At 45.0% G+C, this 23,083-nt stretch overlaps 4 protein-coding genes across 4 annotated transcripts; 2 read left to right on the top strand and 2 right to left on the bottom strand.

The window, feature by feature from the left end:
- Positions 1 to 227: 227 nt before the first annotated feature.
- Positions 228 to 1,267, bottom strand: LOC139107861 (golgin subfamily A member 6-like protein 6). Its single transcript, XM_070665725.1, has 2 exons — positions 522 to 1,267; positions 228 to 477 (listed from the first exon to the last, which is right to left on the bottom strand). Exons 1-2 carry the CDS (start codon positions 1,265 to 1,267, stop codon positions 228 to 230), a joined length of 996 nt encoding a protein of 331 aa, XP_070521826.1.
- A 2,758-nt stretch (positions 1,268 to 4,025) lies between these two features.
- Positions 4,026 to 5,898, top strand: LOC139108063 (uncharacterized). Its single transcript, XM_070666064.1, has one exon. The coding sequence runs from the start codon at positions 4,108 to 4,110 to the stop codon at positions 5,467 to 5,469; it is 1,362 nt and encodes a 453-aa protein (XP_070522165.1). The 5' UTR covers positions 4,026 to 4,107; the 3' UTR covers positions 5,470 to 5,898.
- A 13,662-nt stretch (positions 5,899 to 19,560) lies between these two features.
- On the top strand, positions 19,561 to 20,635 carry LOC139107859 (putative nuclease HARBI1). The gene is made up of 3 exons (XM_070665724.1): positions 19,561 to 19,825; positions 19,907 to 20,480; positions 20,623 to 20,635. Exons 1-3 carry the CDS (start codon positions 19,561 to 19,563, stop codon positions 20,633 to 20,635), a joined length of 852 nt encoding a protein of 283 aa, XP_070521825.1.
- Positions 20,636 to 21,395: 760 nt separating this feature from the next.
- LOC139107858 (uncharacterized protein MCAP_0864-like) lies at positions 21,396 to 22,535 on the bottom strand. Its single transcript, XM_070665723.1, has 4 exons — positions 22,364 to 22,535; positions 22,156 to 22,280; positions 21,935 to 22,072; positions 21,396 to 21,797 (listed from the first exon to the last, which is right to left on the bottom strand). The coding sequence occupies exons 1-4, from the start codon at positions 22,533 to 22,535 to the stop codon at positions 21,396 to 21,398; spliced, it is 837 nt and encodes a 278-aa protein (XP_070521824.1).
- Positions 22,536 to 23,083: the final 548 nt, after the last annotated feature.

Raw genomic sequence — 23,083 nt, 5'->3', positions numbered from 1 at the left:
CTACATTCTAAAAAACTATTCTCATATTTCTATTTTCCGTCTCCGCATTTTTCCTTTCTATCTCCTTCTTCTCTTCTTTTTCTTTTTTCCCTTTATCTTTCACTTTTCCATTTTTTTCCTTATCTTTTTCTTTTCCTCCTTTTCCATCTTTTATCCTCTCTTTTTTCAACTCGTTTTCTTCTCTTCTTCCGCCTCTTTTTAAAAACTTGCATTCATTCTGTCCACTATCACCCGCTTTCTTTTATTCTTTCTTTTTCAAACGCTTTTGCTCCATCCCATTTTCTCAATTCTTTCTTCAAGTCGTCCCATAACCACATTTCCTTATTTACCCATATCTTTTTGTATCCTATCTTCACCTGTTTTCCTTCTCTTTTCAGTCTATCCGCTTCTCTCTTAATCAGCCATTCTACTTTCTTTTCATACTCTGTCAGATCGTCTCCTATCCATTCCGTCCTGTCCTTCAGTTTTCTCTTACCTCTTAGTATTTCCAGTTTTTTTTTTAATTTTCCATCTTTACCCACACCATTCCAAAACCTCCTTTGTTCACTCCTCCTATTTTATTTACGCCTTCTATCTTTGCTTTCACACCTATTGTTTCAAATATTTCTCCCACTTGTTTCTTTAACGCCTTTTTGTCTTCACTTTTTATCTTTATTCCTCTTATTATTAAATTATTTTTTCTCCATTCTTTCTTTTCCCTTTCTTTTCCCATTTCCAACATTCTCGTTCTTTCTTCCAAACTTAAAACCTTTCCCTGTATTTCTATTGACATTTCCACTTTACCTCCCTCATATTTTTTTTCTCCTATTCTCTTTTCCATCCCATCAATTCTTTTCTGTAATTCTATCTTCTCTCTTTTCCATATTGTCTTTAAATCTTCTATTTCCTTCCTGATCTGCACCTTAATTTCTCTTACCTCCTCCATCTGAGTTTGGATCCATGCGAATCCACTTCTCATCTCCTTTATAACCTTTTCAAAACCTTCCTTACTTATTCCTCTTTCACCACCCTCTTCTGTTGTTTTCACCGGCGACCTATATACTTTCACGCTTTTTCTAAATCCTTCCAATCCTTCTACTTCATCTTTCTTCTCTTGCCTTTCCTTCCTTTTTTCTCCTTGTTTCCATGCTTTCATTATTGGTAAGCTATTGGATCTTTCCCTCATCAACATTTCCACTTTTGCCGGTTTTTCCATTTTTTTCTTCGTTTTTTCCTTTCCTTTTTCTTCTTTTTCTATCTCAACATTTTCCTTCTTCTGTTCACTCATTTTCGAAAATTGTTCTGATCCTCTTTTCTTTGTCTTTGTTACCTTTTACTTCCCCTTTCACCCCCTCACCTATCTCCTTTCCTTTGTCTTACCCTCGGTTTTTTCCCTGTCACTACCAACCTAATCTCCAAACACCTCAGTCTTATACTTTTCCAGATTTCTCCCTTTATTTTCACCTCCGCCCTTTCCCTTCACTTGCCCTTCTTAAAAACCTTTCCCTCTATCTTCTCAAAACCACCCTTTACTTCTGAAAGCTATTTTGCTCCCAAAAACTATTTTTTCTGCACTCACGCTCTCATGCACACAACCACTCACTCTGCAATCGGAAACGAAAGTCCCGAAATCCGTGATGTCATGTACATTTAATGTGTCCGTGATTAACGTTCTCACTATGGACACAAAATCTAATGCGTACACTGAGAGAAAAAAATGGTTGGATTTACCATAATCTTACTATATTTTATAGTTCCATATGGCGACAAATTTGTATTTATTTATGAAGCACATTGTTATATTTTTTTTCTGATACACTTTACCAGAAAAACATGTTTTCATATACATATACTGGAATATATATTTATATAATATCTCATAAGTTTTACAGTTTGCACAATATTTAAACGTAAAACGTATTTTTAAACCTATTCGGAACGTATATTTTATACATGTGACAAAACTTATTGAATTGAATATTTCTTCACTATTGATTAAAGTACTACTTGAATTAATATTGATTAGAAGCGAGGAAATATTCAAAGTAATACTGTAATGAACCTAACACTTTAGTCAATAATGAAATTTAAAACTAAATGGAAAATAGAAAGCTTAACTATTAAATGTATTTAAACAAACTTAAATTTTTAATATGACTAGGACGTCATAATATTTAATAGCGGGACGTAACATCTTTTTAAATTTATTCGGAACGTTTATTTTACACATGTGACAAAACTTATTGAATTGAATATTTCTTCACTTTTAATCATTATTGATTAAAGTACTACTTGAATTAATATTGATTAGAAGCGAGGAAATATTCAAAGTAATCCTGTAATGAACTAAACACTTTTGTCAATAATGAAATTTGAAATTAAATAGAAAATAGAAACCTTAACCATTAAATGTATTTAAGCAAACTTAAATTTTTAATATGACTAGGACGTCGTAATATTTAAAAGCGGGACGTAAAACGTCTCTTATATGGAAAACTAATATACCTATATATGTATAATCAGTCTAAAGATTATAAAATGTTTTAAACATTTTATGTAGAAAAACAACAGTTTATTGACAAGGTACATAAAAATGGCCACTTGGTTTCTGAATTAACGTGAATATTTTGTAACGGTAGCGACTTTAGGTGTCGCTTAGTTTGCCGGATTGAGGCTTGCCGGAGCCAGGATCCAATAGGGCACGAAAGGTGAGGCTTTCCGTTGCGACCTAGGCCGACGGGAGCGCCCGTTGGAGAGCCCGAGATTGCTCGGGCTGGCCCGAGGGGCAGTGGTCGGGAGCGCCTGACCGCGGCAGTGCCGGCAATAGGCTGTCGCGCGGCGGATCCGTTGCCGGACGGGAGCGCCCGTCCGGAGGATCGCGTGAGCACGAAGTGCCCTGGAGGTGGCGGCAGTCGGGAGCGCCCAATCGCGGCTATGCCGGTGACTGAGAGTCGTGCGGCGGGTTCTCGGCTTGGACGGGAGCGCCCATCCAAGAGAACCGAAGGGTGGTCCGGGATAACCCGGAGAGCGGCGGTCGGGAGCGCCCGACCGCGGCGATCCTGGCGACTGTCTGTCGCGCAGCGGATTCGGTGCCGGACGGGAGCGCCCGTCCGGGGGATCGTGTGGCACGAAGTGCCCTGGAATCGGCGGCAGTCGGGAGCGCCTGACCGCGGCGGTGTCGTCGGCGGCGTGCCGCACGACAGATCCTATGGCCTGGACGGGAGCGCCCGTCCAGGGGATCTCAGTGGCCCGGACTAGCCGGCGGTATCCGGTTGCTTCGGTGATTCGGTGTTCGCTTGTCGTCACAGTCGCATCGCGTTAAGGTTAGGTTTCGCGATTTTGGCATTTTTAGCAGCATACGAGTAGATTTTTCAGCAGATTTGCGGCTTATTCCGTGCCGCCGGACTTCAGCTACCACAGCAGCTCAACTCTTGGCCATACCCAAGTAATTTTACCAGGCCCGCCTGTTTCCGGCTGCGAGCACGTGGTCGACCATGGAGACCACCATGGAAGAGGATGAGGGCGGAGCCGTTTTGCGCATTTCTTGTTCCTCTCCTACTTTCTTACCCAATTCCATCTCTTTTAATTCGTCCTCTGTACTCCTAGAACAATTTAACAATTTTGAAAATTTCAGATTGCCAGCCTTGGGGTTGTTCCCATCATTTTGAATGTAACGGAAAGTACAAATTCCAATACATTCTCTTCTTGCGCTTTTACCAAGGACGCTTCTTCGAGTGCAACAAACGCCGCTCACAGCTCTGATAAAGGTATTATCCACCCTCATTCTTCTCCTTCGAATATTAACTCTCTCGCTTTAGCCGACCGTAAGAGAACTCTGGAATGCGGAGATCAGTCCCGTTTGCTCATTTCTAAAAACAATAAATCTATCAAAAGGTCAAATAATGTGTATAATTCTCGCGGATCTAATGCTGCACAGTCTTCCTCCCCTTTCCTCTATTCAAAGGAAGATTCTGGTCCGTTTTCGGTAATGGTCACCTCTATTCCCGAAGATGGTTTCCATTCTGACAGTCCCTCCCCCAGCTCTAAACGCAATTTACATCCTCTATTAGTGTTCAAGCTTGTAAATAATTGGTTAAAATCGATATTAAAATCTGTAGAAAAGTCAGTATGGGCAAGATTCTTGTAGAACTTTCCGACTTTCAATCCGCGAATAAATTGATCTTTAGCCCTGAGATTAAAGCCGCAGGTCTTAAGGCATTCATTACCTCATTCAAATTATTTCGCACAGGTATCATAAAAGATGTTTCTCTGGAATTGACAGACGAGGATATTGTGGAGAATATTGACTCCAGCATAAAAGTTCTTGAAATTCAACGTCTTAACAGAAGGGTATCCTCCGACGACGGCAGTAGTAACTACATTCTCTCAAGGGGCATACGTATAAAGTTTAAAGGTCAGTCTATTCCCAGATATATCTTTCTTTTTAAAATCGAGTACGCTGTGTCTTCCTTCATTCCCAGACTTAAAATATGTTACTCATGCTTCAGGGTCGGCCACATTAGTAGTTCTTGTAAGAGCAAACCAAGGTGTCTGCATTGTGGTTCCTTTGATCACGATAAAGAGAACCCATGCAAGTCGCTGAATAGCTTTTCTCTTTGTCTCAACTGCAAGGGTGATCACTTGGCCACCTCCTCGGCCTGTGAGATTATTATTAAGCATAAGAAAATTCAAGCTCTTGCAGCTACAGACAATCTCCCTTTTTTTCTGGCTAAGAAAAGGGTGGAGCAATCTCATTTCTCTTCCACACGGGCTGATCCTCGTTTCGATTTTTCTAATTTTCCTGCCCTCAACTCTCGCCGTAATGCATCTTTCGAATCAACGAATAGATTCTCAGTTCTCAAATCCTCTCATCTAATCAATTCCGCTCAAAACAATCTTTCTTCTACGGCGCCGTCTGCCTCTTATGCCTCTCTTTTCTCTAAACCTAAGCCCCCCGTAAAATTTTCCTCTAATTCTTTTCTTGGCTCCTTAAGCTCTCGCGAAACATCTGTGGCTAAACGCCCTAACACTCGCCCCCGGCTGGTTCCTCACTCCTCACCTTTCCCTAAAGCTCACCTACAAGATTACCCTAGCCGCTTTATCTCAACTGATGAAGTTTTCCATTTCAATTCTCACACCCCTGACTCGCCTCCCCGCTCTCTTTCTCTACCTCAATGCTCCTTCTCTAATGACTGCTCTTCCTCCGAGTTCAATCAGCTTAATAGTAATAATAGAAACAACCCTTTTCCCTCTCCTCCCTTTTCTCCCTCTCTCAATCCTGCCTTAAATATGTATTCTCCTACTGTAATTGGCAACCTGGTTAGTGCCATTCTCCAAGACTATGGTTATAATCTAAGTGTTGACATGGTTCAACACCAAATTCTGTCTGAGTACTTTTCTAAATTCTTTGATTATCTCAATACAGTTAATTCCGTCGCCCTCCCATATACTTTTTATTTATTTTTTACATTTATTTATACATTAAACTAATTAAGTTAACTTTGTCTACTCCCTACTTCTTTTATTATAAACCCTTCTCGCCCCAACAATTTATATCCTACTTTTCGCTCTTCCTCCATTCCAATTTCTCTTAATATACTATGTGGCGGTGATATACACCACCACAAGCGCCCACCGAACAGCAACCCGTTCAACGCGTGTAGTTAAAAGCTCGCCGCTTGGAGCGCGACTCTCTCGCGAGTCAAATTACCTTAAGGATGATATATAAGGCGAAAGATCGGAACCGGTCCTCGCTTCAAGCCAATTAGCAAAATCTAGAGCACATCACTAGATAGTGCCAGATAAGGTTATACTAGCAATTAGTGTTTTTGAATATAACTGCGGATAACTCTCCATCCTGGAAGTTACTCCTGCAAGGTGAGGGGGGTCGATGCCGAGGGAGCCGACGGCAGAGACGCAAGCGGATTTTTCGGCTGGACCACCAAAGCGGAGGAAGACCCGGCGAGGCAGAACCAGGAGGAAGCCGATCGCCGAAGAATCTCCGGACAGCACGACCAGTCCGGAGCGGCCCAGGATTCTAAAGGTGGAGATCTTCCCGCCGGGGCAACCGCTGGTCCTAGAGGCGCCACGGATTGTCGGACCACCACGGGACCGAGGCCGCCACCGTTGGAGTTCCGGCCCTGGACACCGTGCACACTGCGGCTGCCACCGCCTCGTTTTACCAGGCCGCCGAAAGTCGCATTGCTGCCGGGCGACATACGGACCTATCGACTAACCAGTCCTAGGTACCGCGTACCTGGCACGCCGCGACCATTGCCGGTGTCCCAGGGTACTTAGACCGAGGACCTCCCAACGCCGGCCACAGGACACGCTCCGAGGCGGACCAACGCGGGCACCCAGACGGATCCTTGGGCCACATCCTCAGCCTCCGACTCCGAACCTATCCTATACTCGGGGGATGAACGGTGGGGGCCGATCAGGGTCACTCTGACGGCTTCCCACATCTCCTACCGGGAGAGGCGTGTATAACCTCGTTCTGAGTTCGCTCTTTAACCCTTTTTGGAAAGCGCCTTGATGGGGCGCGATTTAAACAAACCGCCAAAAATAAGTGTACATAGGTTGTAAATAGTATTAATAAAAGACTAGTCTTAAAACTCCTAGTTCTAAGGTTTTTTCGTTTTCTTGCCGAGATGGCGCAAGCGATACATACTACAATGGAATTGCCTCGGATTCTATAGCAAACTTCCTGAATTGCAATACCTCTTCCCCTCCTTCGACGTCATCTGTATCCAAGAAACTCTGGTTCGCAGTGACGTAAATATATTCTTAAAAAGTTTTTCAGCATTTCTTTGCTCTTTCACGGATCATTGCTCCAGAGGCTTAGGCATTTTTGTTAAAAAGGACCTCTTTACCCAGCTGATCGACACCTCGCATATTTTGCACCGTTCCATTGAGATCAATGGTGTAGTCATTAATGACTCGCACAATAACAGCCTTGCAATAGTTAATGTTTATAGACATCCCGGTACGTACACTCCTTCTCACATTTTTAATGAAATTTTTAATTTGCAATTATCTTATACATACATCATCTTTGTAGGCGATTTTAACGCTCATCACAGCCTCTGGGGAGGTCTGCGTAGGTTTCCGGTGGAGAATATCTTGGCTTCCTCCATTGAGAACTCTCGCTTGCACATTCTCAATATTTCTGTGCACACCCACATTAATACCAATACTCGCTCATCTTCACTCATTGATTTATCCATAGTTTCCCAAAATTTAGCTTTCATATCTGATCTTCAAGTCCTAGACGACTCTCACGGTAGCGACCACCTTCCTATTTCTATTTCTATCAATAACTCTTTTTTTCCGTCTCTTAAATTCTCACAAAAATTTAAGTTAAAGGATGAAGATTATGATACTCTAGCATGTAATCTAGATAAAGAATTTCGTTCCTTTCAAAATAATCTTCCTCAAGATCCTATTCTGTGTTATAAAAAATTCATTGCTATCATCGAAGATAATGTACAAAAAATTTCTGGCCCTTTTAAAGATCCCTCTCCATGTCGCTCCTCCTCTGCTAATCCACCTGCTGCTCCCTGGTGGAACGACACCTGTAGTGAAGCTATTGAATCTGGAAAACTTGCTCTCCTTGCTTAGATCCTTTCCCACCATTGAAAATTTACGTGCTTATAAAAAAATTCTCAATTTAAGCAGAAAAATCCTCAAAAGACAAAAATTGCTTGCATGGCGCTTAGTATGCGAGAATTTAGATCCTCAATCCACCACCACCTCTAAATTATGGAACCTGGTCAAAATGTTTAAAAATCGATATCTCAGTAACTCTTATGATGCCAACCAAGATTTTGCCAAAAGTTGCGACAAAGTTATAACCAAAATCTGTTCTCCGTTCTGCCCCTCCAATCGCTACTCAAACCTGGAGTCTCACAGGGTCTTAGACCTTGTCCACCCTGATATCCATCACTGGCTGGGCGCGGATATTACTCTCAACGAGCTTAAATCGGCAATTTCAATGGTCAAAAAAAGATCAGCTCCCGGTCTAGACAGAATAGACAACAAAATTATTGCAACTTTCCCTTCCTCGACTTATCCTGTTCTTCTACACTGTTTCAACGGCATTCTTTCTTCCGGTGTATTTCCCCCTCAGTGGCATTCTTCTCTGGTCGTTTTCCTCCCCAAGCCTAACGGCAACGGCGCCAGACCAATCGCCTTACTTTCTTGTCTTTTCAAGTTCTTAGAAAGATGCATATATAATAGGGTCAAATGGCATCTTAAATCTTCTTTTTCTCAACCTGATCACAATTTGGTTTCAGGTCTGCCAGGTCTTGCAACGACAACATAGTTATTCTAACCAGTGACATCAGGCTCGCATTTATTCAGGGACGAGAAACATTCTGTCTTTTTCTGGACATCGAGGGCGCATTTGACAATGTCGTCCCGGACATTCTCTTGGACGATCTCCTTAATCTTGGCATCCCAGCCAATATAAGAAAATTTATCTTCAACTTTATTGTCAACAGGGAAATCACATTTATTAGAAATGGTTCTCCATCCGGCTCTTTTTTAGCCAATAAAGGTACGCCTCAGGGCTCTATTCTTAGCCCGCTTTTTTTTAACATCTATATCAAGGATATTGTTAAACAAGTAGACCCTTTAACTAAAATTCTCTTGTACGCCGACGATGTCGTTATTTACTCTTCGCATTCTAACTCGGCAATTGCGGCTCAATCTGTTAACTCCTCACTTTCCAATATTTCTGATTTCTTGAGTAAGAAGGGCCTTATGCTATCACATGAAAAATCTAAGCTCGTTCTCTTCTCTAGGAAGGCATTTGCCAATCAAGCAAAGGACATCATTCATATTAACGGACAAGTGATTCCCAGAAATGAAAATATCAAATTCTTAGGGTGTATACTCGATTCTAAACTTTTGGGTAGAAATCACTTCGAATACGTTCTATCCAAATGCAATAAGATTCAAAGAATTCTCACCTCCCTGGCGGGCATGTCGTAGGGAGCTCATCCTAGATCCCTACTGCAAGTATACAGTGCTATGTTAAAGAGTATCATTGAATATAGCTGTCATTTTTACAGGATCGAGAACAATAAGTCTATTTTTCTCAAAATTCAGAAAGCTTAGTTTAAGGCTATCCGCCTCGCTTTGGGTTACCGACTCTCAACTCCAATTAATGTACTTCTCGATGAGGCCAAAGATCCACCTCTACCTTTTAGGCTTGATTTCTTGACACAGAAATATATAGTTAAACAATTGTCTTTCAGTCACAGTCCAGTCAGTGAATGCATGTTGAATATTAAGCTTTCTCTTTTGTTAAACTCTAAGGGCCGATTGTTCCAACCTGTTGGTAAATTTTATCTGATAGGTACCTGCTAGATGAACGTTTTTAGCATTGTTCCATCTTTTTGGTATATATATCTACAAGCTAAACTGGTGTTACCAGAAAGTAAGTCTACTCGATACTTTAACCACCGAGTAAAGTCACTTTTTAACAGGTAAATCGAAAATTATAGGTTGTGACGTGGCGGTTTTGGCTGCTTCGTCGCAGCTCCCCGCGGCCGTCACAAACGCAGCGGCGTTGGACGAACCGCCGTAGCGTAGAAAGCGGAAAGGGGGGGGGGCGCGGGAATCTCCGGAGGGTTCGTGTTTGGTTTTGAGGCGGTAATTAACGATCGCGATGCTGGATTTTGTTGTTACCGTATGTGGCCGAGATTGCCGACTGTCCTTGACGCGAGAGGAACGGGCCATAGGCGGGGGCGCCAACTTCCGGAAGAAAGGGGTGACCGGATACGGGCCCAGGATGGGAGGCCACCCATCCCGAGAACCGTGGAGGAGGCTTGTCGCCTGCACCTTTCCACGCCGAAAACCACCTGCGGAAGAATGGTTGCGACAACGGACGATCCGAAACCCGCGCCAACCGGCTAGTACCGATAGGGCTCTGTGAGGGCAGCGGCTTACGCGGGAAATCGGCAACGTAGCGCGGAAAAATCCGCGAGACGCGAGAGTGGGGATGCGCCGGGCCTCGTGCCGAAAATTCGCGCGGTCCTCGCTCTTTTCCGTGTCGACCGGCGTGCTAGGCGTGCGATAGGAAAAGATTGGCGAGCGAGAATTAGAGCGAGGGCCCGAGCGAGAGCGAGAGAGCGAGAGTGCGAGGGAGAGCGAGGACGACTAGAGAGGTCCAGGTGTTTATTCGGTGAGATCTTCCACCCGCATTGCGGAATTATTATATATTGTACAGCCCTCTGCCTCCCGGGAAGACCGACACGGCTCTGGACGATACCCGGCCACGAAAAACGGGCACGCGGGCCCGTTAGTATTTCTTTTGATGGATCGTTGTCGCGAGGCAAAGACGTAGCGTTAGAGAGTGGCAGCCGACGGGCGTCTAAGAGCCGGGGGGTTGGCTCCCGCGGGAACTATCGGGCCAAGTTATTCGAACTGTGTAATTTTAGCGGTCGTAGGGTGTTCGTACGTCGTGTCCGCGCGGAGAGCCCTCGACAGCGGCCGAGGCCGAGAGAGATCTACCGCGATTTCGTGAACGACAGGCGATCTTTCGTGAGAGTTCGTTTGTGTTGCGGGGTCTCGCGAAAACACGTCGTGCGTACGGGAGGCGCGTGGCCGGCACCACAACAGCCAGGGCCGACGCGAGAAGATCTAGCTCTTGTACGCTTATTTTAATTTTTGTTAATTTTTTTATATATTTGTTTGTTCCGTTGAACATAATAAACGGATCCTCTGTTTATGGTCGTGTTCGCGTACGCCTTATTTTGTGTCGTCGTTCCCGTTTGTCCGAGAATTTCGCGTGCTATACCCCGCCCCTCTCCGTTCGAATGGGCTAGCCCCCGCGCGTGACGGCGATTCGAATTCGGTAGGAATTGTCGAGGACCGGATAACTAGTCCGAGATAAAAATCGGCACGGCGAGGCCCGTGCCTGGCGCCCAAAATTCGTGTTCGTGCAAGATTCCGCCGTCCCGCGCCGGAATACGGCCGAGGTACCGCGACCCCTCCTCCCTCCCTACCCCTCGTGGCACGTCGGTGCACGGATTTTTCGTCCGTGCACGGTCGTCCCTTTTTGCTCACGACTCTCTCTTCCGGGAGGAGAGACTAATAAGAATTATCGTGACAAAATTTGGCGCCCAACGTGGGGCCGCCAAATGGGAAATTCCTCGGACTGACGGAAACTTTGCGATTTCGTGTTTCGGAACTTCGAAAGAAATAATTATTTGGTGTGCCGGCCGCGTGCTTTCGACTCGCGGTCGCGGAAGATTCCAAGCCGTATTTACGATCGGCGCTTTGTTTTGATAACTATCGCGCTGCTTTGTGTTGCCTCGCGCATACCACCCTATATACCGGGTGTATTAATAATTTGAATTATTTGGCTGTGTTGTGTTGCATGTATGATTTTGTTTTTCCTGCCTTATATTTTAATTTGGTTGAGCGCGATTGCGCTGCATTATTGCCTTGCAGTTGTTGAGCCTCTCGGTGTACAAAGATTGTGCGCCGAAAATTGCATTCTCATATTTTGGGCCTAGGTAATCTTTTTTTTCTCTGTGTGCCATTTTTCGGGTGGGCTAGCGATAAGTATCCGCGCTGCGGTAATTTCGGGGTACGTGATTCCGTATGAGCCGCCCCGAGAGTTCGGACGACGACTGGGTTTTCGCTTCCGACCGTCCACATCTCGTCGCGGAATTAGAAAGACGTGGCTTGCCGACCGAAGGATCTGACTCTGTTCTCGCGCTAAGATTACTGCGGAGAGTTTCCACGTCGCGTCGAGCTTCAAGTGCCGGAAGATCGCGAAATAACGAAATGTCGGACGCGGAACAACTTGAGGTACCCGCGGGCGGGGCGGGGCGCCCCGATAGCCCTTTTGAGACTGCCGCGCGACGAATTCGCGCGGAACCGCGAACGGAACAAAGAAGTCCGGCCAGTATGGGCTCGCCGGAATCACCGAGTACGTCCGCAGCCGCCGCATACAACACCATGCGGAAATGGAACCTCAAGTTCTCGGGGGCGCGCGGGGAAGACGCGGAGACTTTCCTCATACGAATTGAGGAAGGCCGAGAACTGATCGCGGTGTCGGATGCCGACGTTTTAAAAAGTCTGCCCTTCTTTTTGTCGGGAGTCGCGTTACATTGGTTTCGCGCAAAAAGAACGCGTTTTACGGATTGGGCCGCGTTTAAGAATGCGTGGCGGATACGTTTCGGGGATCCGGATTTCCAATTCGCCCTTCGGGACGAAATTATGCGACGTACGCAGGGAGAACAGGAGTCCGTCGGGGACTATTTAACCTGTCTCACGTCACTTTTTGATCGACTCTCGCCGCCGTGGAGCGAAGAAGAGAAAATCGAGTACGCGCATCGACAAATGTTACCGCGGCTACAAACGATGATACCGCGAGATTCGGTGGAAAGCCTGGAGGCTCTCGAATTGTTAGCCGCTCGGGCGGAAGGATGCCATAAGGCTGCGTTAAGTTATCGCGCTCCGCCGACACCCGATAAATCTTTATTTCCGGATTTAGCATATCGATCGCCGAAAAATGCGACACGGCGAGATACACCGCGCTCTTACGATACGGTAGCGGCCGTGAACGTTCCGGAAACTCGCCCACGGGAAAAACGGCCGCCCCAACCACCGAAAAAGGAACAGACGCGGACGATAAGGAGTGAATCGAGTGAAGCGGTTCCGTCGACGTCGGGAACGATTCCGAAGAAAATTTCGCGCCCATTAATCGGCCAATGCTGGAATTGTCAGCAAGCCGGTCATTTCGCGCGCGAATGTAAGGCCAAGCCGCGCGTGCATTGTTATCGGTGTGGACGCGCGGAGGTAACGTTGCGCGATTGCCCGGATTGTTCGGGAAACGCGTAAAGAGGCCGGAATTGCGGGGCGATCCGACCTCTCTTCGTGAGAGCCTCGATAGTTCTGTCGCGACCGGGGGTCGCGAATTCGCGTATAGCGCGTTCGGAGCTCGGGACTCAACCCAATTAAATTTTCTTCGCGTTTCCGTCGGTCCGTGTGAATTTTCGGCGCTGCTGGATTCGGGATCCAGCCGGACCTTCCTCGGGGAGGAGGCCGGGGGCGCTGGAAAACGCGGAATTAAAATTGGCGGAAAGACCGGAAATCGAGTTATCACGCCACTGGTCAAATCGCGAGCGTCCAGGGGGAAGCCGCGATACCGATAACTTTGAGGAATGAGACGCGGCAATTGAGCGTCTGTTCGTTATCGTCTTTGGCGTTACCGTGCATATTAGGCACGGATTTCTTGGCGGCATTCGGGTTAGTGATAGATTTCGCGACGCGAGTGGCACTTCGCAAATAATACCGCAACGAAATATCGCTTTGAGCAGGGCGAGGCGCCCATGCTCGAGAAACCACGGCGTTCCTTGAAAGGAAGCCGAACGGCGGATTCGGGCGATTCCAGGAGTCGCACCGAAAAGCGGGACACGTAGCGTCTCCGGCCGATTCGCGGGGGCGAGCGGCATGGGTTCCTCCAAGGCGGGGGAAAGAGGCGCGAAGATGCTCGCCGAGTTTTTGGCTTCCGAGATCCAGGGAGATCCGGAAAAGCCGGGTGCCACGACGCTCGCGGAACACAAAATCGATGTCGGGAATAACGCGCCAATAAAACAGCGATACTATCCGGTTTCGCCTAAGATACAAGAGGCTATTTACGCGGAAGTCGATAAAATGCTCGAAGCGGGAATAATAGAGCCGTCAAAAAGTGAGTGGTCGACACCGATAGTAATGATTAAGAAACCGAACGGTAGCTATCGATTCTGTTTAGATTTTCGGAAATTAAACAGTGTTTCGAAGAAAGACGCGTATCCATTACCATACATGAACGCGATCCTAGATAAATTGAGGGCCGCGCGTTATATCTCAACGATAGATTTGAGCCAAGCGTACTTCCAAATTCCGCTCGAAAAAGAAAGTCGCGAACTTACGGCGTTTACCGTACCAGGACGTGGATTATATCATTTCACAAGAATGCCGTATGGATTAACGGGTGCGCCTGCGACTTTCCAACGGTTGTTAGATAAATTAATCGGGCCGGAAATGGAACCACACGCGTTTGCGTATCTGGACGACATCGTGGTCGTCACAAGAACGTTTGAAAATCACTTAGTGTGGCTCGGGAAAGTTTTCGCGAAGATTCGTGAAGCAGGACTTACAATAAATCCCGAGAAAAGTAAATTTTGCCGCTCGCAGGTAAAATATCTTGGTTTCTTGGTGCAAAATGACGGTTTAAAAGTCGACCCGGATAAAACGGAAGCCATTCGGAACTACCCTCCGCCGCGAAATATTAAACAATTACGGCGTTTTATCGGTATGGCGTCGTGGTACCGGCGCTTTATTCCACAGTGTGCGACCGTTCTCGAACCGTTAACGCGTCTTCTCAAGAAGAACAACTCTTGGGGTTGGGGGGATGCTCAAAAGGCGGCTTTTGAGCTAGTAAAAGAACGGATTACCACCCCGCCTACACTCGCGTGTCCAGACTTTTCGGAACCGTTCGTGTTACAGACCGACGCGAGTTCTGTGGGTCTCGGGGCCGTACTGACACAGGATATCGACGGTATAGAACGAGTAATAGCTTTCGCGAGTCGTGCATTATCGGACGCGGAGACGCGATACTCCACAACAGAACAGGAGTGCCTCGCGGTGGTGTGGGCCATAAAAAAATTTCGCCCCTACTTAGAGGGATATTCTTTCCGTGTAATCACAGATCATAGTAGCCTCCGGTGGTTGCATAATTTGAAAAATCCGACAGGAAGGCTAGCGCGATGGGCCTTAGAACTGTTAGAATACGACTACGTCGTCGAACATCGTAAAGGCGCGATGCATCACGTACCGGATGCACTCTCGCGGATTCCGGAAAAAGACGGAGAACTCTGTGCTGTCGCGGTCGATGCGGACAAGTGGTACGACGCGAAGAGAGCGGAAGTCACGGCAGAGCCACAAAAACACATCGGGTGGCAAATCGCAGACGGAGAATTATATTTTCGCATGGAAATATCGCAAGCCGTGACGGACTTGGATCAGTGGAAATTAGTGGTACCGCAAAAAGATAGGATCGACATTATTCGCGAAAATCATGATCCGCCGCAAGCTGGACATCTCGGAATTGAAAAAACATATCGTCGAGTCGCGACGCGATACTATTGGCCTCGCATGCACAAAACGATCGTGAATTACGTGCGTAGGTGCGATATTTGCCAGAAAACAAAAGTCGAACAAGACGTACCGGCCGGATTGATGGGACGACGCGTTATCGAAGCCCCGTGGACCGTGGTCGCCGCGGATATTATGGGACCGTTACCGACCAGTAAATCGGGTCACGCATATTTACTCGTCCTACAAGATCTTTTCACGAAATGGGTTGAGTGCCGACCACTCCGAAAAGCGACAGGATCCAAAATCCGCGAAGCTATCGAAGATTTAATTATTTTTCGATGGGGCGCACCGCGCGTACTGCTCACGGATAACGGCACGGAATTTAATAACCGAGATATTAAAGAATTAACGGACAGATACGGCCTTTATCATTCAACCGTTCCGCCATATCATCCGCAAGCTAATCCAGTAGAGAGAATTAATCGCGTTTTAAAAACCATGATTACCGCTTATTTGGAGAGGGATCACCGCGAATGGGACGTACACATTAATGAATTTCGTTTCGCATATAATTCGGTACACCACGAGTCGTTGCAAGCTACGCCCGCGTTTCTTAATCTTGGGAGGGAACCGCAACCGGTCGGAATTAGGCTCGGAAAAGCCGAGACGAGCGTAGAGGTTGAGCCAACAAAGCCCGAAAAATGGAAAGAGCGCATGGAGCGCATTCAACTTTTACGGGAATGGATTATTGAAAATTTAGAGGAGGCTCAACAGAGGCAAGCGCGATATTACAATGCTCGGCATAAAGATCGTCGGTTTAAAATTGGTGATCAAGTCCTTAGGAGACAACACGTTTTATCGTCCGCCACGCAACACATTGCAGCCAAACTCGCAAGAAAATTTCACGGCCCGTTTGCCATAACGAAAGTTTTATCGCCTGTCGTTTATGAACTCGCGGATCAGTCGGGAAATGTAGTCGGAAAGATTCATGTCAAAGATTTGAAACCCTACGTACTCTCGTCTACCCTTTAGGCCAATAAAAACGATAGCTACCGGACCCGCCATGGAGGGCGCGGAAAAGGGAGGACAACGGGCCGACCTAATATACCTAATAGTACAGGCACTGGGAAACGCGCCGGGGTTCTGGGAGCGCCTGGAGGAGGTAGTTCTACAACACCGGGACGGCCGCCCGTTGCACCCGGGCCCCGGGATACTTCGCTGGCTGGAACGCACCAGGTCCGTGGGCCCGCGGACCGGTAGAGTGGGGCCGGTGGGCGCCCGAAAGTTGGGTGACGTCAGCGAGGGCGAGACGCAGACGGAGGGCGTCGGTATTTCCGTCGCCACGCAAACTCCTCCAGAGTGGGGAGAGGGGATTGTCCGACAACACCCCCGGACAATTGGAGCGCTTACGGTAGCAACGCAAGTGGAGGAGCCCTTCAAGGGCTTGCGAGAGAACCGGGAGCGGGGGAGGACACTGTCTCCCCCGGCGCGCCGAGAGGACCTGGACGAGTGTCCACCGGAAGGTGAAAAACCCACTCGCAAGGCCGAGGGCGAGAAGGAACGGGAAAGCAGCCGCAGACCCACCCCGGAAGGCTACGGTATGACTCGCCGTCCCAAGGAACAAGAAGCAAGGGCGGATGACTCCAAGGAGGCGCGACGCCGTTCGCGCTCGGTCCCGGGGCGGACACGAGAGCGATGCTGGAACTGCGGTTCCAGGCATCACTTTATGCCCCGGTGCCCTCAACCTCGCGCTACCGGCTTTTGCTATCGGTGTGGACGACGGGACGTGACGGTAAAAGATTGCCCAGACTGCGGACCCTCCTGGAAGGCCCAGGGCCCCTACGTACCCGGACAGGGCAACGTAGGCGAGAACCCCACGCGTCCAAGAGGTGGGAAGCCAGGGACAAGAAAGAGCGGCGATAACAACGAGTAAGGATGGCAAGAAGGAGAAAAACCGAGGGGAAGGGAAGAAAGGAGATCTGGCTACATCACAAAATAATTTTTTTTTTCTTCGCTCCCTCTTCTTCCCCCTTCGTTCTTTACCTGCGTCTACGGAGTGCGGAAGCGACAGCGACGATCTTTGGATCAAGCATAAGGCTCCAAAATACGGGGACAGCGCGATTTTCTATTGTCTAATTTTTTTTTGTGTTTTTATTGATTGATAATCCCCTTTGATTTTAGTTCAGTTGCCTTGTCGCCTTTGATTTACGTAATTGTTTTGCACTTTTTTTTTCTTCTCGTAGTTTTTGTTGTCTCTCGATTATTTTATTTTGTTTGCATTTTGCCCCTCTTGTAAAGAGTTTGTTTTTTTTTGTGGGAAACCCATAATTTTTCTTGAATAAAAGACTCTGAAAGAGATATACCCTTGGGCACGATTCCTTTCTGTTAAACTACTAGACCTTAGGTTAAGCATAAGTTGGATGTTTCGATAACCTCCGGAGACCGCCTGTTTTCCGCGGCTTGAGAATGTCAGGCGAGAGGCGGGGGGCTGCGGGTGGAGGACCCCCGATACGCTCCCTCTTGGCGTTGGGGAGTTGTGACGTGGCGGTTTTGGCTGCTTCGTCGCAGCTCCCCGCGGCCGTCACAAACGCAGCGGCGTTGGACGAACCGCCGTAGCGTAGAAAGCGGAAAGGGGGGGGGGGCGCGGGAATCTCCGGAGGGTTCGTGTTTGGTTTTGAGGCGGTAATTAACGATCGCGATGCTGGATTTTGTTGTTACCGTATGTGGCCGAGATTGCCGACTGTCCTTGACGCGAGAGGAACGGGCCATAGGCGGGGGCGCCAACTTCCGGAAGAAAGGGGTGACCGGATACGGGCCCAGGATGGGAGGCCACCCATCCCGAGAACCGTGGAGGAGGCTTGTCGCCTGCACCTTTCCACGCCGAAAACCACCTGCGGAAGAATGGTTGCGACAACGGACGATCCGAAACCCGCGCCAACCGGCTAGTACCGATAGGGCTCTGTGAGGGCAGCGGCTTACGCGGGAAATCGGCAACGTAGCGCGGAAAAATCCGCGAGACGCGAGAGTGGGGATGCGCCGGGCCTCGTGCCGAAAATTCGCGCGGTCCTCGCTCTCTTCCGTGTCGACCGGCGTGCTAGGCGTGCGATAGGAAAAGATTGGCGAGCGAGAATTAGAGCGAGGGCCCGAGCGAGAGCGAGAGAGCGAGAGTGCGAGGGAGAGCGAGGACGACTAGAGAGGTCCAGGTGTTTATTCGGTGAGATCTTCCACCCGCATTGCGGAATTATTATATATTGTACAGCCCTCTGCCTCCCGGGAAGACCGACACGGCTCTGGACGATACCCGGCCACGAAAAACGGGCACGCGGGCCCGTTAGTATTTCTTTTGATGGATCGTTGTCGCGAGGCAAAGACATAGCGTTAGAGAGTGGCAGCCGACGGGCGTCTAAGAGCCGGGGGGTTGGCTCCCGCGGGAACTATCGGGCCAAGTTATTCGAACTGTGTAATTTTAGCGGTCGTAGGGTGTTCGTACGTCGTGTCCGCGCGGAGAGCCCTCGACAGCGGCCGAGGCCGAGAGAGATCTACCGCGATTTCGTGAACGACAGGCGATCTTTCGTGAGAGTTCGTTTGTGTTGCGGGGTCTCGCGAAAACACGTCGTGCGTACGGGAGGCGCGTGGCCGGCACCACAACAGCCAGGGCCGACGCGAGAAGATCTAGCTCTTGTACGCTTATTTTAATTTTTGTTAATTTTTTTATATATTTGTTTGTTCCGTTGAACATAATAAACGGATCCTCTGTTTATGGTCGTGTTCGCGTACGCCTTATTTTGTGTCGTCGTTCCCGTTTGTCCGAGAATTCCGCGTGCTATACCCCGCCCCTCTCCGTTCGAATGGGCTAGCCCCCGCGCGTGACGGCGATTCGAATTCGGTAGGAATTGTCGAGGACCGGATAACTAGTCCGAGATAAAAATCGGCACGGCGAGGCCCGTGCCTGGCGCCCAAAATTCGTGTTCGTGCAAGATTCCGCCGTCCCGCGCCGGAATACGGCCGAGGTACCGCGACCCCTCCTCCCTCCCTACCCCTCGTGGCACGTCGGTGCACGGATTTTTTGTCCGTGCACGGTCGTCCCTTTTTGCTCACGACTCTCTCCTCCGGGAGGAGAGACTAATAAGAATTATCGTGACAAGGTTTATAAGTCACGTATGTACCATTTTGTATCAGTTGATGCTAACATGGATATATATCGAGAACTGTTTGATGACAACGAAGAGGAAGATTGTGAAATGTTAATTATAATTCGAAAACCATATACTGTTCGACCGCGGCCTGATTTTTTAAATATATATGATAATAGCGAATTTATTGCACGGTTTCGATTGAATAAAGAAACAGTTCTTACAGTATTGGATCTTATTTATGAAAGAATAAAAACAAAAACGTCAAAGTAATTATAATTAAGAAAATTAATGTTTTCTGTAATTTGTAATAAAATTATGTTTTTTATCCTTTAGAAATAATGCAGTAATGCCTCTGCATCAATTATTATTGACATTACGCTTCTATGCAACTGGAACTTTCCAAATTGTTATTGCTGATTTTGCAGGAATTCATGCATCTACAGCATGTAGAATTATAAAAAAAGTAACAATAGCCCTGGCATCTGAATGCCGTCATTACATATGTTTTCCAGAAAACACAATAAATGTAGAAAAAGAATTTTACAATATCGCTAAATTTCCACGAGTAGTTGGCGCAATAGATTGTACTCACATAAAAGTTCAGTCACCAGGTATGTTAAATAGATAATAAATTTTACATATATTTTGCTATTATAAAAATAAACAAGTAATTTTTTTACTATTGTTTTTAGGTGGAGAAGAAGCTGAAGTTTATCGAAACAGGAAAGGTTTCTTTAGTATTAATGTGCAAGCAGTAGACAACAGCAATTTGGAATTTCAAGATATAGTAGCAAGATGGCCAGGCTCAATTCACGATGCTACAATTTTTGATGCAAGTCGTTTGCGCACAAGATTTATTCAGGGAGAAATGCAAAATGGAATTTTATTAGGAGATAATGGATATCCCTGTGTTAAATTTTTAATGACTCCTTTACTGCAAACGCATAATCGTGCTGAAGAATTGTACAACGAATCACAAATACGTACTAGAAACGTTATTGAACGTGCCTTTGGTGTCTGGAAACGCAGATTTCCTATGTTAGCAATAGGTATGAGAGTGTCTATAGTCACTGTTCAAGCTATTGTGGTTGCAACTGCAGTGTTACATAATATTGCACGTCAAATGAACAATCCTGAGCCACCAGTTGATCTTGATATTATACAATTGATTGAAGCTCTAGAAGACCATGACAATCCAATAGTAATTCCAAATAATACTAGAGTTGATACAGCAAGAAAAGTATTAATTGACACATATTTTAGAAGGTTTGTAACATTTGTAAAACATATTGTGAATTTTATATAAAACAGTGTGTTATAAGTTACTTAAACACACAATAACATGTAAATAATAATTTGATATTAATAAATTTTCTTTTAATATCTAATGTTATTTTTAATTTTTCAGATTAATGCTATAACTTACTTAAAAAGTAATTATTCAAGTACTCCAGCAAGAGTAAACAAAGCCTGCGGTCACGACCTCGATGATACTACTATTTTGTGGTCTTTAATGGTAAAACTTAAACAAAAAAAAAATAACTGGGATAACTCGGATTACTCGTGATAACTTAAATTTGTATTTAAACTTTTATAATACGTAGTGTAACATGTACATATACTTTACATTAATAGAATAAACAAAATGTTGAAATGTATTTTATATGTATTCTCTTAATTAAACATAACTTTCTTATATTATTAATAAATTTTATAGTGTAAACTAATACGCTTTAATCTCACAATCAGTCTTATTGAAAAGAATATATTATATTTTATATATGTAGTTAATATAGTTTTATACAGGGTGTCTCACCCCATGTGTCGAATCCGTTAGGAATAGATAGAACTCGGGTAGACAAATAAGAAAATCCCACACCATTTTGCAAAATTCTCAATGGTTATTGAGAAAAATAATTTGTCAGCGCAGCGATAAGGAAGCCACGCGTGAGTGAACGCGACAGGCGACGGCGCCATTCTTAGCCATTCGCCTGTCACGCTCACTCGCCCGCAGCTTCCTTGTTGCTCTTGCGCTAGACAAATTAATTTTTTTCTCAATAACCATTGAGAATTTTGCAAAATGGTGTGGGACTTTCTTATTTGTCTACCCGAGTTCTGTCTATTCCTAACGGATTCGACACATGGGGTGAGACACCCTGTATATCTTTGGAATAATATTATTTACGTTAATCTTATTGTCAGTTGTTGTTTTTTAATTTGTATTTCTAATTCTTTAAGTTGCACATCTAATTTTATTAGTTTTAATTTTTCTCTGCTTATTTCTAATTCTGTTTTTAAAATCTCTTTTTGTGTGTCGTTATGTTCTTCTTTTATACGAGTATCTAGTTCCAAGGGTGTTTTTTGTAATTGTACAAATTCTTCTTTTGCAGTGGCTAATTGCACAATATTATTTTTTTCAATTTGTTTTGATATATTCTGAACTTTAAGTTCTTTACTAATTTTTTTTTTGAGCAAATCTTTCGTTTTCTGTGACTGTTTTGCTGATAATGTATTTGTTTCTGAAAGTATCTTTTTTTTTACTTCAGACAAAACATTTTCATCATCTTTTAAAACTAATTCTACCTGTATGTACATATAAAATAACATTGTTAAAAATAATAAAAAAAATTGTCATAATTGCAATATTAAAAGATCTTATGGCACTTATTAAATAATTATCTTTTAACATTATATAATAAAATTATGATTTTGTTAGTTACATTATTAATATCATGTAGCTTTGCTTTTTTCTTAGGGTATGTATCTGATTCTAACGTATTAATAATTGATTCTAATATTCTTTTCTTTTTTCCATTTTCGTCATTTTTTACACATGTTGAAGGGATCATATCTTCTACCTGCAAATATACAATAAATTAAAAATAAAATGAAATAAAATAATAGCTGTTATTATATGTATAACTGGTATACGTTTTTTTACCTCATTATTATCGCTATCAAGTACTTCATAAATCCATTCAGATTGCTCAACATCGGTTTGAAATTCGTTATCATGAAATGCTGTATATAATTCCGTATTAACATTTTCAGAATCAATCTGGTTATCTAAAAGAACATATATATGTACACATTTAATTATTAATTATAATGTCGTATAAATTATATTCTTAATCGTATAATCTACAAACCATTGTGCTTATCACAGTCATAAACAGAAGGTAATTTTTGGATACTCGATGGTAAAAATGATAGTAAAATTTCTTCTGCAGAAGTTAGTTTTTGTATTTTTGAAGTTCCTCCGCCAGTTTTGAATGTTTCTGCTTTGTTTTTTGACAATTTCTTCTTTAAGTTCTTTTTCATATCTTCATATTTTGGTTTTACACTTTTTTTCTGTCGAAAGGTCTCCGCACAACTAGAATTTAATTCTTCCGTTATCTTCGATCAACACTCATCTTTCTCTCGCCATGTAGTACCATCGGTTTTTTTGCACTCTACAATATGTTTATATTTTTTTACTATTTCCACCAAAAGTAACATTTCTTTTGTTGAAAAATTGAAGCTTCTTCCTTTGATTGCCACTTCCATTTTTTCTAATACTGATTTACGCTTTTGTCAATTATACGAACTTAACCTTACTTGTCAAGCCTGTGAAGTTAGCGTTTTACGAAACGAAAATGTATATTTTATGCTTATCTACAGAGTTACTACTTACAAGGAGAGGTTCCCAAGTGCCAACGCAGTTTTTTAATGAGCTTTGGCATGGTAGTACAGAGGGAAAATATAAGATTACGCGTCGACGATTAGGTGTAGATACGCAATAGTTTTTGAGAAATCAAAGTTTAAAGTTTTTCGAGCGCGTTATGTACAGATGTTACGAGTCTTTCAATAGTGTTCGGTTGGTCGTACGG

Source organism: Cardiocondyla obscurior, linkage group LG14, assembly GCF_019399895.1.
Source record: "Cardiocondyla obscurior isolate alpha-2009 linkage group LG14, Cobs3.1, whole genome shotgun sequence".
Classification (NCBI taxonomy): Eukaryota; Metazoa; Arthropoda; class Insecta; order Hymenoptera; family Formicidae; genus Cardiocondyla; species Cardiocondyla obscurior.
Note: the sequence above shows the minus strand (reverse complement) of the source record. Positions and strands in the feature narration are given on the sequence as shown.